A 15,524-nucleotide genomic window follows, 5' to 3' on the forward strand; every position below is an offset into this window, starting at 1 on the left:
CTGACGTAGTCTCTCTTTTTCGGGTCCCCATAATCGCTCGATCCCAGTCAAGCACGCTTAATAAGGAATTCAGGGGAGAAAGGTTGGCCGGTACTCGGTAGGCTACACATTCTCGCCTCCCAAAATCAGCAGATACGGCGTAAAAACCGACTGCCTCATATCGCCGACACTTTTTACTATGGGGTGCTGTCCACAAGCTACGGAAAGACCGATACGGACTTGATACAAGAATCTCCGCTACTCCCCCTAACTCAACCGTAGGGCGAGGCAAAGGATCGGATTACTGTGGACTGTGGCAAAATCACAGGAGATGACCGGCCACTTGCAGCTGGTAGCCGCAGGTACAGATCTCAAAATACCGGCCATCCGTCCACCGTTCGCCTTTAGCTGCCGCCGATCACCGAAGATCCAGGTACAACCTCGTGCTCGTCTCGTGCTCTTCTCACGCGTCTGCACGTGGTCTACATCATCATCACTCCGCGGAACCTCCTCCCCTCGCCTGCACTTTCCCTAACAACATGTACAGAATAATAGGGATACCTCAGCCTATGCCTGTACATCCACCGAGGACTCAGGTTTGCGAGAGGGTTTCGTGGACAAGCCGCCGAAAGCTTGATAAGATGGGTTATAGGCCGGGCTGTGTGACCTTTCATGCAGCTGCAGATACTTCTAGATTTGATCATTACAGGGATCGTAGTCTCCCAATCACCGCGTCGTCTGATGCATCGTAACCAACCGGGGATGAAAAGCAAAACCTGAATGTAGCAAATACCCAAATTTCACCAGCCTTGATAAGGACTGGTAAGCTGCAAGAAGATGGGTATTGGAACAGAAAACCAACGCCTTGAAACACCACTAAGTGCGTATGCATCCCATGCAGATTCACCTGCTATTGCGCCCAAAAGTGCTGGAGAAGAAAGTGAAGAGGAAGGTGGCTGGTCGCTGCATGACTCGAAGACAAGAGACTCGGAACGCCAGACGTCGTACAGAGGAAAAGATGCGCTCTATCGCAAAAAACCGCAACAGCTGTGACATTCCACTGCGGAGGTCGGCTAGTCAGCCGGCAGGCTCGGAATGTGCAAGCTCAGAAGGTGAAGGCTCCGACGGCACAGGCCCTGAAGGTGTAGGCTGCGAAGGCGCAGGCTCTGAGGGCGCAGGCGGGAGTGGAGGATTTGGTGGCGCAGCCTCAGAAGGCAAAGGCGCAAGCGGGAGTGGAGAATTTGATGGCGCAGCCTCAGAAGGCAAAGGCACAGGCGGAGGCGACGGCGTCGCTCGAAGCTGGGTAGGTGAAGGAGCATTTGAATTGAGCCAGCTAAGCAGAATTTTGACGAGCAGGTTCCTATCGACAGGCTTTGGGACGTAACCGTTCATGCCCTTGGCCAGGTACAACTCGGCTTGACCCTTGAGTGCATTGGCCGTCATGGCGATGATTGGCGTCTGGACGCCTGCGTTGCGGATTTCCTTGGTTGCGCCGACTCCATCGAGGAGGGGCATGTTGATGTCCATGAGAATGACGTGGTAAGGCGGCGGGTTTCTGATGGAGAGGGCAACTGCGTCTCTTCCGTCTAGGGCCACGTCTATATCCCTGAAGCCCAGGCTCGTCAGCATCTTAAGCATGACTTTTTGGTTGATCGGGTTGTCTTCCGCCAGTAGAATCTTCTTGCCAACGGCTGCGTGCTTGACGTCTTCGAAAGGTGATGTGGAGGTGCGGAGTGTCAGCTGCTCAAGTTCCTCATGTAAGTCATCTATATCCTTGACGTGCTGGACCTTCTTCATCTTCGCTGTGAACCAGAAGACGCTGCCGTGGCCTTCTGGATTATCATAGAAGCCAATGTGCCCGCCCATTAGTTCCGATAGGCTCTTGCATATCGACAGTCCAAGTCCGGTACCCTTGTAACGCTTGGTTGCAGAGTTATCAAACTGCATGAAGGGAGTGAACAAGGATCCAGACACTTCAGAAGGTATGCCGATTCCAGTGTCCACCACCTCGGTCAGAATGGTGTAGTATTCATCGTCCTCCTCGTGGAGTTTCGCATGGACATGGACATAGCCTTCTTCAGTGAATTTCATGGCGTTGGACATGAGATTCTGTACAATCTGGCGGTATCTCAGGCTGTCACCTTCTGCTGCTTTGGGAAGCTTGGGATCGATGTACGTCTGCAGGTCTATTCCAGGTTTTCTGCATTTTTCTTGTGCTCTGTGAATGGTTTGAAGGATCTCCGACACGTTGATGATATCGGTGCTGATGGAAAAGCATCCCGAGGCCAGCTTGGAGTAGTCAAGGATATCGTTGATGACGTGCAGTAATATCTCTCCCGACTCCTCAATGACATGAGCGAGCTCTCGTTGTTCGGGATTTAGCGGGGTGTCTAGTAGTAATGTCAATGCAGACAACATTCCTGTAAGGCATGAGCAACTGCGATAACGGCTTCACTGCGGTGCACTCACCATGCATTGGGGTGCGGATTTCGTGGGACATGTTGGCCAAGAACTCGGATTTCAATTTGGAAGCCTCTTCATATGCCTCGATCAACTTGACTTCAGCAGAGCGACGCTCGGTGAGATCTCTTGTGACCTTGGAGAAGCCCAAGAGGGTCTGGCCTCGGTAGACGGGAGTGATGATGACATTGGCCCTTGGATGGTTGTTAGCAAGCCGCATGGAAATAGTGAGAGGCGGGTGGGGTACCAAAACTTGGAGCCGTCTTTTCGATAGCGCCATCCCTCGTCTTCGACGCGGCCGTCACGGAGTGCATCAGCCAGCTCTCTCCCTGGCTTGTCAATGTCGCGGTCTTCTTGGGAGTAGAAGTTGGAGAAGTGCTTCCCAATGATCTCCTCCTTCTTGTAACCTTTGAAGCGCTGTGCACCGGCATTCCACGTCGCTATGTTTCCGTTGGGATCGAGCATGAAGATGGCGTAATCCTTGACCGTCTCGACCAGGATACGGAAAGTTTCGTTTGTGTAGAGGCGTTCCTCGAGGTCCAGCTGCCTCTGATGCTCGGTTGTGACATCTGTGAGCTCCATTTGGAGGTAGCGCAGAGAAGCATGGCGAAGGATGGGGACTATGCGAATGTTCCAAGCGCTGCCGTCGGGCACATCGAGGTGCTTCAGTTCGGAAGGCCGTAGCGTTTCCTGAGCGTTCCTCAGAGGTTTGCGTGCGCTGACGAGGGTGGGCAGGGCGGCGACGCGGTCAACGAAATCGTCAAAGTGAAGACCCAGTGCGTCGGTTGGGCTGCCAAGGCCCGCGATGTCGAGGAAACTGTCCGAGACCTGACGGATGACGAGCGAGGCATCTAGGATGATGGTGCAGATGGGCGTGTGGCGGAAGAATTCCAGTGACAGGCGGTCATCGGTGACGGTGGTGGTGGTGTTGGTGTTGGTGTGGGTGGTGGTGTTGATAGTGGTAGTAGTAGTGGTAGAGTCGGCAGTCATCGTCATGGTCATGGTCCACCTGGGCAGCAGTCCACGAGTGCCGGACCAGGGCCTGTGGGCTCTGTGAGATTACACAGTCCTGTGTATTCAGGGGCAGGACTTTGCTGGTTGGAGGAGCGCCTGGGGGGAGGGAAAGGATCGTATGATGTTTGCAGCCCTGTGCAAAGCAGGCTGGCGGGGACTTGCCAGCTTTTTGTTCTGCTCGCCCCTTCCGCCCCTCCCACGGCTGAACCTTGGAAGTCTCCCGTTGCCAGGTGCCATGCAACCTTGGAAACTCCAGCCGATGTCGAGCCCGATCTACTCACGTGCGCCAAGGACAGGGAACCCCTGGAACCCGGCTTGGCCGAACTCCTTACTTTCTTACCTCACCAGATCAACAACCTGTCACCAACTTGTTGCTTTCCCCAATTTGCCCATCTGCCTCAGTGCGGAGGGCGTTGCCTGTCTGCTGTGCGGAGGGCGTTGCTGTCTACCTTGTGTAGGCGGCGTTTTGCCTGTGTGCTCAAGTGCAGAGGGCGTTTTCCGGCTGCTTCGTGCGGTCTTACCAAGTCAGCTTTTGGGTGACTTGCTTTTCTTACTTCTAAATGGCTTCGCCATTTAAATCCGGTGAAGGCAATGCGTCGGACCCATAGACTACCCTCTTCGCTGGTCACCATGCCTCCATCGGCATCGCGGATTGCCATTCACGATCCAGTCCAAGCTTTACCTACTTTACCATCGAGCCTCGCAATTGCCCATCGTGGTGAGATCTGGTTCTGCAAGACTGGCCTCTTTGGCAGAAGATGGATGAACATCGTCCCAAACCGGGAGTTCGATTCCTTCGGCAAGCCAGTCAACCCTAGAGTCGACTCTCAGCACTTTACACTTTCCGGGCAATATCGATTTGGGATGAGTGCTTGTAGGTCATGGTTTCATCGCGGCCTACGCGGCTGGGAATATCTACACCGCCAGTAGGAGGACATCCTACAACAGTAGTGACGTCGTTTAACACCATCCCCACACTTCTCTTCCCACACTTCTCTTCTCACAGTCCTCTTCGTCTACTTCTCACTCATATTCCTCTTTCTCTACCTCCGTTCTTCCGCACTGAAGGCGCAACTTTAGTGGCGAAGGCTTCCTCTACTACTTCCACATTCTTGGCTAGTCAAGTTCAGGTCCGCTTCTAACCAGAGGCTCTACTTCTTCTTGACTGCCGAAACATATCCATCCGTCCTCCTCTTTCCCTCTCTTGCGCTTGCGCGCTTCCTACTGCGAACCTTCCAGCTCTCTCACCTGGCATCATGACCAAAAGACACCTCTCCGAATCCTCTCCAGTTGCTCGCAAGCGGCAAGCCTCAATTGCGCCGTCGGAAGTCTCATTTCAATCTCACTCCGACACATCAACCCACGACGCGTCGTCTCAATCTGCCACCGGCACAGAGTCTCACTCAGACATTTCATCCCAACGCGGCTTGGAAGAGGAAGAGCTGACCGTCAATCGGATCATCCAGCGCTCGTCTCATGCGTCACCTACGCCGCTGACCCCAGTCTCCACAGGCGGAGGCCCTGATGAAAGCAGAAACGAGCCGCAAGCCCAGCCATCATCACGACATGCACATTCAGGAGCTACGCCTGCTCACGCAGAGGCGAATCTTCTCTCTATCGCTGGCCCATCACCTTGGACCAGACAATCAGCAATGCCTGATGCTCGTGTGTCTCCGAAATCGGTTTCGAACGATGCAGCTGTGCGTATGGACCGCACGGTGTTGAGTGGCCGTCGCTGACAATGAGTTCAGATTCCCTCTCAGCCACAACAACAACTAACCCTAGCTTCAGCCCCTTCGCGAGAGCTGGTTCCGTACAACAGCCCTGTTGCGTTTCCACTGTTTCGCAGTGGCAATGTTGTCATCTCGAGCAAATCCAGCTCCACGTCCACCGGGGCCACTGCGTTCCAGCTACATAGCGCCATCCTAGCCCATCATTCCCCTTGGTTCGCAAAGAGTTTCCAAGAGCAAGATGAAGACGCGCTCTCACCTGCATGGTATGCATACACGCTTGAAGAACTTGGAGGGCGCGCCACGCTCTCGCGGCAAACTGCAATCGGAGACCGTCCTATTATCCATGATCTCAGGAGGGAAGCGACCGCTGAAGTGCAAATCAAGTTGGAGGAAGGGAAGAACAGTATTCCTTCGCTGTTCCAGCGCTCTTCTAGTGTCCCAGATTCCTCATCCGTTACCAGACGAACCCTCGGTTCCCCTTCTGCGATGGACTTCTATTACCAGGTCCTTGGAGCATTCTACAGTGTCCATCCCACGATCGACAAAACGCACATTGAAATTGCGCTACGCGAAGCGGAAGGCCTTACCAATATTGCTGCAGAGCTCGGCTGCCTCCACCTTCTGCGCCCTTTCCTGAGGGATGCTCTTGGCCAACATAGACAAAAGCTCTTCCTTGCCATCAAGCGGAACCCGCCACGGTGGCTAAAACTATCTATAGCCTTGGAGGACGACAGCATATATACGGAGAGTTTAGTTCATCTTGTCGGAGCTCATCCTCGGTGGCCTTGGCGTCCCAAGAGCGTACTTCCACCCGAGATTCAGCATCTGATTGCACAGAAAGCTGCAGAGCTGGATCGTATGTGCGTTGATGTCGACCGCGACTTGCTGATGGTCACCATTGTCGGCCAGGATAGAAAACCGGTCCCATGCGAGGACCGAAGCCAGAGGGAGACGTGGATGATCGTGCAGCTCTTCCGAGATGCTATTGCGAATGGCCTGCGCGCACTGGAGCGGAAGAAACGGGGAACATGCTACCGTAAGATCCTTGCCGGCGGCTCCGCATACCTGGACTACCCGGAGATCCGCGACTCCTGCAGGAAAATCATGCTCACCGAATGGGACGATCTAGCAGAGGACCTCAAGAGTCTAAAAGCTTATGCTTCGCACATTGTCGAGAAGGTCGGCGCGAACGAGCTGATGATCGATCCAGACACAAACGGAATCGGGTATCTCACATGCGTTAAGGTGTCGGCGGAGGATATTCCGTGGAGATCAAAGGAAACGTCCATCAGCGGCGGAAATTGAATAGTGCGTGTATTTATCGTGGTACTGTTTCACTGGGTTGGTTAAGGGGTTTGGCGTCGAGCTGTTTTGAGCTTCATGGTGACGAGGGTCATGGTTTGGGTTCCCCCTTCAGCGCTAGTCAGCGGTGGATAAGTAATCCGATGCCTTAGGTAGGAGGATGTCACTTTCACAGTTACGACTATCGAAGGTTCCGTACCAGCTAGTCATATTCTTTTACAGTGTTCCAATACATTCAAAAGTACATTGCATACGTCATTGCAAAAGCACATAAACAGGGTATCATTCTTTGAACCACGGGAAAATATCACCATGCATCTCTATCTCCGCGACGTCGAGCCAAACCCAGTACTTTCATGCCTCGTCGACGAATGGCTCGGAGAGCTGGACGACGCCCTCGACCTCGAGCTCCCCTCCCCATTATCATATCCGCCCCAGCGACTGTTACTGTTTCCAAACCCCCACCCCGAGCCGGTATTATTCCTGTTTGCAGCGCGAGCAGCCGCATATCCAGCCGCCGCTCCTCCTAGTGCACCCGACCAGAATCCAGGCCTCCAACTTTCGGTCGACCCATAGCCAGGTTTGCGGTTGTTCCGAGGAGGCTGCCAATCGTACGGAGGTGGAGGGTCGTCCGGTCCGCCCCAGCCTCCGCCTCCACCTCCTCCGCCGCCCCATCCAGGACGATATACTCCGGGATCGTTCACACCTCGTCCCCTCGCCCACCCAATGAAGGCCGAATATACAATCCACCCCGCGACGCCTAAAAACACCATCCAAAACACGGCATTCGCGACCCTCTCCCCAAATGTCTTCGGCCCATCATACCGGTCATCATCATCATCACCCCACCAGCCCCCCTTATGACCTCCACCATACTTCTCCCTCCCCTTCTCCGTCAAGACCAACCGATACTCGACCCCACAACTCCCCTTGAGCACATACTCATCATCGGGAGAATCATACCCTTCGCAAATCACATCCGTAGAACCCAGCTTAAACTCCTCAGGCAGCGACGCCGTACACGCCCACTGGATATCCTCGCTCGCATAGTCGGACCCTTCGTTCTTGCAGCGCATGATGTCGACCTCGTAGAGGCCTTTGGCGGAGCCGCCGACGCAGCGGAGTTGGGGGATGGCGGGGACGCGGCGGTGGGACGTCATTTTGTCTTTTCGGAGGGTGAGGCTTTGGACATTGGAGAGTTTTATTTTCTGGGCGTTGGAGGAGCGGAGGGCCGAGGCGGGGGTCGGGAGGGCGGAGGAGAAGAGGAGGAGGGAGAGGAGGGAGATGGGGTGCATTTTGTGTTTGCCGGAGAAATGCAGATGGCGGTTTGGAAAGGATATGGAAGAATGAGAGTAATGGGTGATTAGGGTGGACGACCGTCCATGAGAGAAGCGAAACGGAAAGGACACGGTGTGGTGTTGAGATTCGGGAGGCAAATGGCCGCATGGCAACGGATGGTGGACGGCCAGACCATGAAGACCTGATTTGTGGTTACGTCACTATCATGTGGAGCGCAGGCCGCTAACCGGGTGTGGTTAGATTCAAGCAGGGGTAGGGCCAACCTCACATGCTCCTCTCACGGAGACACTGTGTACCATCATCGATCAACACGCATTATGAAGCAGCGAATAACATATCTTGTCCCGAATCCGGATGACTTCCATCCAGACTTGCTGGAGGTGGAAAGTGCAAGTCTTTCGGTGAGGGATTTGAAGGCTGCGAAGGAACACCGCCTCACATTGGCGTTGAGTGAGCTTCCGTCGGAGGTACATTTAAATCAATCTTATTATATTCAACTTTGGAAGGGGAAGCTGATATGACTTGTAGTTGCGCAAAGCGTTTGAGCAATGGCACGAGCTGCATATTCGCTGGGCATCAGAAACCCCTTACTCGGCTCCCCCACCATTTACCTCCCGTGTGTCTCCTGGCCTGCATGTATTCTTCACGCCTCAGGAAGACAAATCTGAGTTAGTTCCCCAGATATTGCCTGTGATTCAACGCCTTTCTAACGTGCTATGCTCCGTTCAGAGGCCCAATCTGTGCTCTTCTGAGGGAAGTCTTCGGTCAGGAGATATCATGCGACGACCCCCAGGAAGCATTTACCAAGCTCCCCATACTCTCTGAACGCTTCTCCGTGTCCGCATCTTCGCAGTTCTATGCCTATGTTCGTTCTTCAGCACATTTCGCACAGTACGTCGCAGAAAGAATATGCCCGCCTTCATCAACACCCTGCAAGGCAGCAGCCGCCTCCTTGAACTGGGCGTCGTATATCGACATCGACTATGATGCCATATCCCACGCCATAATTCTCAACGCCTTTTGGGCGAGAGCGCCCAGATCTTCCGGCTGGTCGGAAACGACGCATCTGCCCGGCGGACAGGACACGATTGAGATTGGTGTGCTGAACCATGAGACGAATCCAGATCCCGAGGACATCGCTTTCTCCGGCTTTTTGACTGTCTTGGGCCAAGACACGAAGCCTAGTACGTACCATAGCTTTACAGTAGCCACCTTGGTATCACTTCTCTGCAATCATACTAATGCTTTTCAGAGCCGACACGCTTCCAAACTCCCACCCGCCACTACCCTCTCCCAGCAACCCACTCCAAACAAACGTACACCACCTCCTTCCAACACCCAACAGGCCTGCATCCCACCTTGATCATCACTCTCCCCACCCGCCACCTCCAACCACCAGCAGAGACGTGCAAACTCCACACCTACCTCACCCTCCCGTCCTACCTCTTCCTCGACCGCTACCCCTTCCGCGACGACCCCGTCTTCCTCTCCGCGCACAACATCGCCGGTCTGCGCAGTCTATCCGGTGCCACGGACCTCGAAGCCCCGGACTGGGTAATCGGTGCCTGGGGCAGTGCGGCCTTATTCGAGATCGCAATTCCTCCCAGTGTCTCTTCTTCCGTCCCGTCGCAAGGTGAAGCTGCAAAATTTCCACAGAATAAGAAGCAGAATACCCACCTCAACGTCACCATCCCCCTCCACCTGCGCTACCTCCCCGCCCAAAACGCCTCGCACACGCGCGTCCCCGTCCCCTGGCCCATTGTCTTCTGGGCCTGCAACGCGGAGGAGGGGACCAAGATGTCATCGAATCCCTTTGATAGACGGCATCTGGGCTTCGAGGGTTTGTTCGGCGTGCGCACGCGATTCGTGCATGTTCCTCCTGCTATCAGCAGCGGTGGGGATGGGAATGGGAAGTTGGTGGAGTGGATCGATGTCCCTGTTTTGGATCTTAGGGGCGCGAGGTGGGTGGAGGTGGGGACTGTGGGAGCAGTGGTGCTGGCGTTTTTGGGAATTTGCTGGGTTTTATTTTGGGGTGGGAGTGGAAAGGCAACGAGAAGTGTTGCGCGGGAGAAGAAGAAGCAGTGAAGAGGTAGAGGAAAGGAAAGGTAGATGGGTGGAAGAAAAGCTAGCTGTTGCATCGTACGGTAACGGGTTTCAAGGTTTCATGGTTTATGGGGTTGTTGACTTATGCAATCCGATGTGCGAATATGATCAATTGATGCTTGTTACCGCACAATGCATCCGGGGTATACCTTTTCTATCCCACTATTATACAAGTCAAACCCAAAGATCGTATCCATGACTCCCGCGAAAGCTCGGTAATGATCACATCATCTTCCATACGCACTACTTTCCTATGCTCACTAGGTCGGTCGTAGCTTTGGCCCAGTCCATCACGACACCGCCGTGAAAGGCAGCTGTCCTTCGAGGTTCAGCCAACCACGAGCGTCGTCTCCGGCTGTTCTATCGCCGAAGGAAGCGGATCGTCCTGGAAAATGGGGTGCAGAGCGTACACCGGTCCCTGGAAGGTCTCCCCATCGAAGAGCATCAGATTCTGAATAGGCTGCATACGCTGCCCTAGAACATTAATGACATCCTGCGCCAGTTGACCTCCCAAGAAGGCGGTGACGGGGCTTAGCTCGCTACCAAGGTTTTGTAAAAAGCTCCGGAGGAAGTCAGATTTCAGGGTGTCAGCTGGAAGAAGCAGTTCCTTGTGTTTCTCCATTGCGATTTGTGTGAATAGCTGGAGATCGGAATCCGAGGGTAGGGTGCCGTGACCGTTTCTCTGGTACTCCCACAGGGCGCGGACGCAGGTGAGCAGAGGATGCACCTTCCGCAGCCTCCTGGGATGTTTCTGCATGTCTGGTGGGAGGGGCGAAGTGTTGACGAGCAGTAAGGGGGAATATAACTCGCGCTTGGTAACCATCTCGATTACTTTCCCGCTCTCCTTTTTTGACTTCGTTGCTAAGACCGACCGAGTCGCGGTTTCTGGTCCAATCCGCGTCGCTATGTTCGATACTTCGCGTTCGACCACAAAATCATGGCTCCCTAAATCCGCGAATATGAAGCCGTACATCCCATGTGAGCCTCCTGCATAGAACGGTCTGTGGGCTAAACGAGCTCCTGAGTCCAACGCGCTGAGGGAGAGGAAGTCAAGGTCCGTTGCTATTATGATGTCGTAGGCGGAGTAGAAAGCCATGTCCTGCTCGTTTCGCACATCGCGAGTAATGACGTTGACTTTTACACGCGGATTAAGCTTCTGTAACTCTGATGCTGCAGCTTCGGCACGCTGCTAATCGTTAGTTTGACAGGAGGGAATCAAAATAGCTTCCACTTACGTTTTTCCCTATGTCTGCCTCCGATATGAGGAATTGCGCACCCAGATCCTCCTCCTTCACCACTTCGTGGTCTGCTAGTGTGATCGACCCTATGCCGGCGAGTACAAGGTTCTTAGCTACTTCGTTCGCGAGCGCCTTAATCGAGACGAGAAGGATGTTTGCAGTGCGTATCCTTTAAGGTTATTAGCTTTCCATCTCACATACATGTTTCCGAGAGGTCGCCCTACTTTTCCTGCGCTTGGACACCCCAAAGTCGGATCTGCCGGTCATACAGAGCGATTTCGTCTGGCGGTAGTCATTAGAGGAGTCTAATATCGGGCAATTGTAACTCTCACCCGCGCTGATGGTCTCTGCCTGAGCTATTGCGGCTACAGTCTCACCCGCAGCATCTGTGCCTGGGAAAGCTGTTGTCGTAGGGTCTGGCGGGCCATTCGCCGAAAACGAAGACGCAGCTTGGTCTACCATTGCGGCTTTATGTGTAAGAATGCGTACTCGTAGATGTGGATGTAATGGGAGATGTTGGGAGAATCACGATGTTGTTGGTGAAAGTTTCACCCGATGGCGGTGATGTCTTTCCACAAGCTTCGCCAGGGTAACTTCGTACCTGACAAGTCGATCATGGTCCGTGCACCTTCCCCACGCGGGGCTGTTCACCCAATCGCTCTCCACCGCCAAACGTCCGACGACGACCTCGACGTCGACTTCACCATCTATTCCCCCTCTTTGCCTCGAAATCTACCCTCCAAGCGTCGACCCTTACCGATATAGTACCACCGGAAAGCGCCTTCGATACATCCTCGCTCGATCCCCAGGATCGCTCCATGACAGCATACGTCATCCTTCATGCCGACCGTACCGACCGATTCAACAGCTCCGTCACCTCCCCGCAGACGCTTCACTTATTTTGACGGCAACTTCGATTACCCTCCGGCTCCAACGTCTGCTGTCCGGACTCCGAGAACGGGTCGGTTGGACACCGGAAGTGAAGCTGAAGCCACGGGGCATACAGAAGCACAGACCGCCGTAGCCTTCAGTGAGGAGAATCAGATGCCACCCCCACGAACAGCAACAACCCGTAGCCGCTTCCCACCTTCGTATGCTGCTGAGAGTGACGGTCAGGACCGAGAGGAACCTGTGGATGACCTCCCGGCCCTTCAACCTCCTGGAGATGTTCAACCCCGAAATATGACCCGCTTCTCGCGATACCTTCACCGCTCCCGTGCAAGACTGCAAGCGGAACGCTCGGCGGACGTGGACATGGATGCGGCAGATCTTCTAGACACTTTGAGCGATATGCCCTTACCGCCCGGTGGGCGTCGTCGTAGCCTCTGGGATGTCGGCCCCTCGTCATCTGGCGCCGGCCGTCGCAGCCCTTGGGACGAGCCACATGTCCCTTCGCGAACTGCCAAGCGGAGGAGGCTTGAGCATGGCACACATCAGGTGTCACCGTGGGATGGCTTTAGGTATGGTTATAGAGGCCAGGTGGTTCCTGGTCGCCTGAAGATGGAAATCGTGAGCTGCGATGGAGGAGAGTATCAAAAGAGCACTCCTTATGGGCTATACCCCATCCAGAACGTGTTGAAAAATGACAAGAGCGTATATTGTAGTGAGCGATCGTCATGCAACCTGTTGTTGAAGCATATTGGAGAGGCGCCTTTCTCTCTGGAAAAGGTCGTTATACGGGCCCCGGATCGAGGTTTCACCGCCCCGTATGTTTCCTACATGTTATTGGAGACGTCGAATCTAACAACACTCAGTGTGCAAGAGGGTTTGGTCTTTGTCGCAATGTCATCCGATGACATACTCTCCGGTACCTCCAGTTACGAGATTGAATACTCGTCACCGTCTCCTGCACCTTCTGAAAGTCAATCCTCATCTCGTCCTTCCACTGGCGAGCAGTTGTTGTCACTCACAGAGGCCATGGCAGATCCGTATATCCTCGAACAGAGTCAAGCCAGAAACGGGGACGATGCTCCTACTGACCGCACGAGGTGATATTTCGTCATGTGAACAATGAACTAAGGAGTCGGAACTAACCACCTGCAGGGAAAGAGGCCGTGTTGAAGATCATCCACACCATCTGGTCGACTTTGGTGACTCCGGTGACGATGTGGACGAGGACTCATATAACGGGATAGCTGCAGTCTCTGCACCTACACCGCCTCCCTTCACCATTACCACGGAGAGTGAGGAAGAATCAGACGAGAATGAAGAAACAACAGAAGCAAATGTCATGGCCGACAGACTAAGACGTGAGACGCGGTGGCGTTTAGAAAGTGACGACGAAGAAGAGGACCATCACCCGCCCCGCCGGTTTGCATGGACACCCGGGGATTATGGATTTCGGCGTGGTCACTGGCGCCGCGAACGAGAGTGCGAACAGCCCATTCGTGCTCGACAACGACTGACTCCGAGCCGTATCGAGCCTAAGGAGCCGCCGTCGAACGATAAGCCATTGATTACTCCCCATGCAAAGTTCTTCATCGCGAAGCATAAGAGCAAAATCACCATCAAATTCCATCCGGCCGTGTAAGTATCTTTTCGTGCATTTCTGGTCCATCTGTTTAGTCGCCAGGGGTTGACAGCATTATCAGCTCGGGAAGGTTTGTTCTGCTGAAGTTCTGGAGTCCGACTCACGACGGGAATATCGATATCGAGAGTGTCCAATTCTATGGATACTCTGGCCCACGCTTCTTCCCAGCTGTGCAGATGCGATAGAGGCCACATATGGCGGGCAGTCCTAAGTCGGGTTACTGGCGTACCCGGTCATGATATCATGGTCATGGCTTGTGATAATGGCATTTTATGACGGACTTGCATGACCGGTGCATGACTTAGGGTGGAAGCTTTCGGAATCGAATCGCCTTTGTGTGATTAAACCACTTACAAGCATCAATGTCATTCTCCGGCGATGCTGACCATGAGTCAGCCGCCAACAATGAGATTACGGGAGTGTTTTGATCCGACGTGCATTACACTTGGAGCTTCTTGTTGTGTTCTTCTTCTGCGAGTGTTGATATCGGGGACTCCGCTGTCCTCACAGAGAAGCTGGGCACCTGTTCATCCGATGGCATTTACATACTGGTCAACACCTATATGACAACCCAGCAGCATCTCTTCTATTGACAGACTCAGTGGTCTTTTGTCATTTTTGTGAGGTTGTATGCAAATGGTTTTCGTGTGGAAGTAGGTTCCGTGAGGGTTGGTGCGAGACCTGAGACCGGTGGCAGACGCTTTCTCTAGGAATTGCTCTCTTTAGTTGTTGCGTTCTATCCAAAATGCAGGAGGGACACGACACCTCGCTACGAGAAAGCTGCATTCAAACGTTGAGCCGATAAAGGGTCACAATATTAAGCGGCCAACTTCCTTGAGTCAAGTAGGAGAGTTACATGAGTACGCTTCTTCTACGTTGAGCAGGGTAACCCCTTCTAGGCAAGACTTTAGCAAAAACATTCAAGACAATAGTTCTGTTTTGGTCATGCTATACTCTAGATACTCGTATTATACATACGATCAAGGACCCTAGCTAGACTCTCCTCGCCATCAAGTTAGTCGTCGTTGCTTAGTCGATAGAAACTACACTGTCTTAAGACCCCCTTACGCAAATCTTCTTCGACATTTCATCCCTTATCCCTATGAGTTTATCCTACATGACAGCCTAGAGCGAGAACGAACGCACTGGTTACCCGCGTGTATGCTTCCTTCTAGTAACTAGCTCGGATATCTGGATTTAATCTGATTATTGCTAAAACAGTCATCGACGCGGAAACTAAAACCATTCGCCGCTGCGATTCTCCATGATTTAAACTATACATTTCTTAGACTTCCAGTGAAATCTACATGTACTTGATAGCACTCGTAAACAGGACTCTGTTAAACATGGGTTGTTGGGACACGACCTATCATTTCTGCTGATCTAAGATGGCTGTTTACAAGCACTTATCAGGGTTTCAAACACAGTGTCTATCTATGTTACTGTGGATTATCAACAAGCTCTTGAGAACAGAAAGTAAGGCTAAAGATGGCGCCATTGGGCACTCTTCTTCCCAGAGGAGTGTTTCTGAAGCGTTTCTTCTAGCGCACCGAAGGGCGGAGAGTGGCGTTGGTAAGATTAACGATGGAGTGAATACTTTGCCTGGGGTAGGATGATTGACCTTTCAATTTTATTATAAGATAATATAGCAACCATGGCGGGAGGTAGTGGACATGTAGACAATAATATAGCAAGCAGCCGGCCTCGCCCCTTCGCGGAGATTTCCCAAGACTTGGATGAGACATCAGGAACGTGTGCAGGAAGAGTGACCGATGATTTTTACTCGTAACAATGCATACTAGTAACGAGATGCACCTTGGCGAGATGCTATCGCGATGAGATGTGACATTGAGTTTGGGATTGTTG

General features: G+C 53.1%; 6 protein-coding genes across 6 annotated transcripts; 3 read left to right on the plus strand and 3 right to left on the minus strand.

Annotated features, from left to right (window-relative positions):
• Window positions 1-1,056: 1,056 nt before the first annotated feature.
• Window positions 1,057-3,429, minus strand: EI97DRAFT_379683 (uncharacterized protein; the record flags this gene model as incomplete). The annotated part of the gene is made up of 3 exons (XM_033795725.1): window positions 1,057-2,399; window positions 2,449-2,633; window positions 2,687-3,429. The coding sequence occupies 3 exons, from the start codon at window positions 3,427-3,429 to the stop codon at window positions 1,057-1,059; spliced, it is 2,271 nt and encodes a 756-aa protein (XP_033652739.1).
• A 2,018-nt stretch (window positions 3,430-5,447) lies between these two features.
• On the plus strand, window positions 5,448-6,491 carry EI97DRAFT_379662 (uncharacterized protein; the record flags this gene model as incomplete). Its single annotated transcript, XM_033795723.1, has 1 exon — window positions 5,448-6,491. A coding segment is annotated over one exon (1,044 nt), but the record flags the coding sequence as incomplete, so codon positions are not given.
• A 196-nt stretch (window positions 6,492-6,687) lies between these two features.
• On the minus strand, window positions 6,688-7,937 carry EI97DRAFT_434440 (uncharacterized protein). The gene has a single exon (XM_033798628.1). The coding sequence runs from the start codon at window positions 7,781-7,783 to the stop codon at window positions 6,809-6,811; it is 975 nt and encodes a 324-aa protein (XP_033652741.1). The 5' UTR covers window positions 7,784-7,937; the 3' UTR covers window positions 6,688-6,808.
• A 167-nt stretch (window positions 7,938-8,104) lies between these two features.
• Window positions 8,105-10,071, plus strand: EI97DRAFT_475735 (protein pbn1; the record flags this gene model as incomplete). Its single annotated transcript, XM_033801925.1, has 5 exons — window positions 8,105-8,254; window positions 8,316-8,455; window positions 8,517-8,971; window positions 9,040-9,395; window positions 9,444-10,071. The coding sequence occupies 5 exons, from the start codon at window positions 8,105-8,107 to the stop codon at window positions 9,870-9,872; spliced, it is 1,530 nt and encodes a 509-aa protein (XP_033652742.1). The 3' UTR covers window positions 9,873-10,071.
• Window positions 9,919-11,821, minus strand: EI97DRAFT_420801 (uncharacterized protein). The gene is made up of 4 exons (XM_033797040.1): window positions 11,461-11,821; window positions 11,353-11,410; window positions 11,126-11,297; window positions 9,919-11,076 (listed from the first exon to the last, which is right to left on the minus strand). Exons 1-4 carry the CDS (start codon window positions 11,588-11,590, stop codon window positions 10,219-10,221), a joined length of 1,218 nt encoding a protein of 405 aa, XP_033652743.1. The 5' UTR covers window positions 11,591-11,821; the 3' UTR covers window positions 9,919-10,218.
• On the plus strand, window positions 11,809-13,857 carry EI97DRAFT_434442 (uncharacterized protein). The gene is made up of 4 exons (XM_033798629.1): window positions 11,809-12,834; window positions 12,883-13,116; window positions 13,172-13,654; window positions 13,720-13,857. The coding sequence occupies exons 1-4, from the start codon at window positions 11,969-11,971 to the stop codon at window positions 13,841-13,843; spliced, it is 1,707 nt and encodes a 568-aa protein (XP_033652744.1). The 5' UTR covers window positions 11,809-11,968; the 3' UTR covers window positions 13,844-13,857.
• The last annotated feature ends 1,667 nt before the right edge of the window (window positions 13,858-15,524 follow it).

The sequence above is a fragment of the Westerdykella ornata genome (genome assembly GCF_010094085.1).
Source record: "Westerdykella ornata strain CBS 379.55 unplaced genomic scaffold EI97scaffold_15, whole genome shotgun sequence".
In the NCBI taxonomy this organism is placed as follows: domain Eukaryota; kingdom Fungi; phylum Ascomycota; class Dothideomycetes; order Pleosporales; family Sporormiaceae; genus Westerdykella; species Westerdykella ornata.

Bases quoted from the DNA above. Each gene is read 5' to 3' on its own strand.
- EI97DRAFT_434440 (XM_033798628.1), bottom strand. From the start codon at position 7,783: ATGCACCCCATCTCCCTCCTCTCCCTCCTCCTCTTCTCCTCCGCCCTC.
- EI97DRAFT_420801 (XM_033797040.1), bottom strand. From the start codon at position 11,590: ATGGTAGACCAAGCTGCGTCTTCGTTTTCGGCGAATGGCCCGCCAGAC. The intron at 11,411-11,460 runs GTGAGAGTTACA...GACTACCGCCAG, and splicing joins GGCAGAGACCATCAGCGCGG to ACGAAATCGCTCTGTATGAC. The intron at 11,077-11,125 runs GTAAGTGGAAGC...AACGATTAGCAG, and splicing joins AGGCAGACATAGGGAAAAAC to CGTGCCGAAGCTGCAGCATC.
- EI97DRAFT_434442 (XM_033798629.1), top strand. From the start codon at position 11,969: ATGCCGACCGTACCGACCGATTCAACAGCTCCGTCACCTCCCCGCAGA. The intron at 12,835-12,882 runs GTATGTTTCCTA...AACAACACTCAG, and splicing joins GATCGAGGTTTCACCGCCCC to TGTGCAAGAGGGTTTGGTCT. The intron at 13,117-13,171 runs GTGATATTTCGT...AACCACCTGCAG, and splicing joins GCTCCTACTGACCGCACGAG to GGAAAGAGGCCGTGTTGAAG.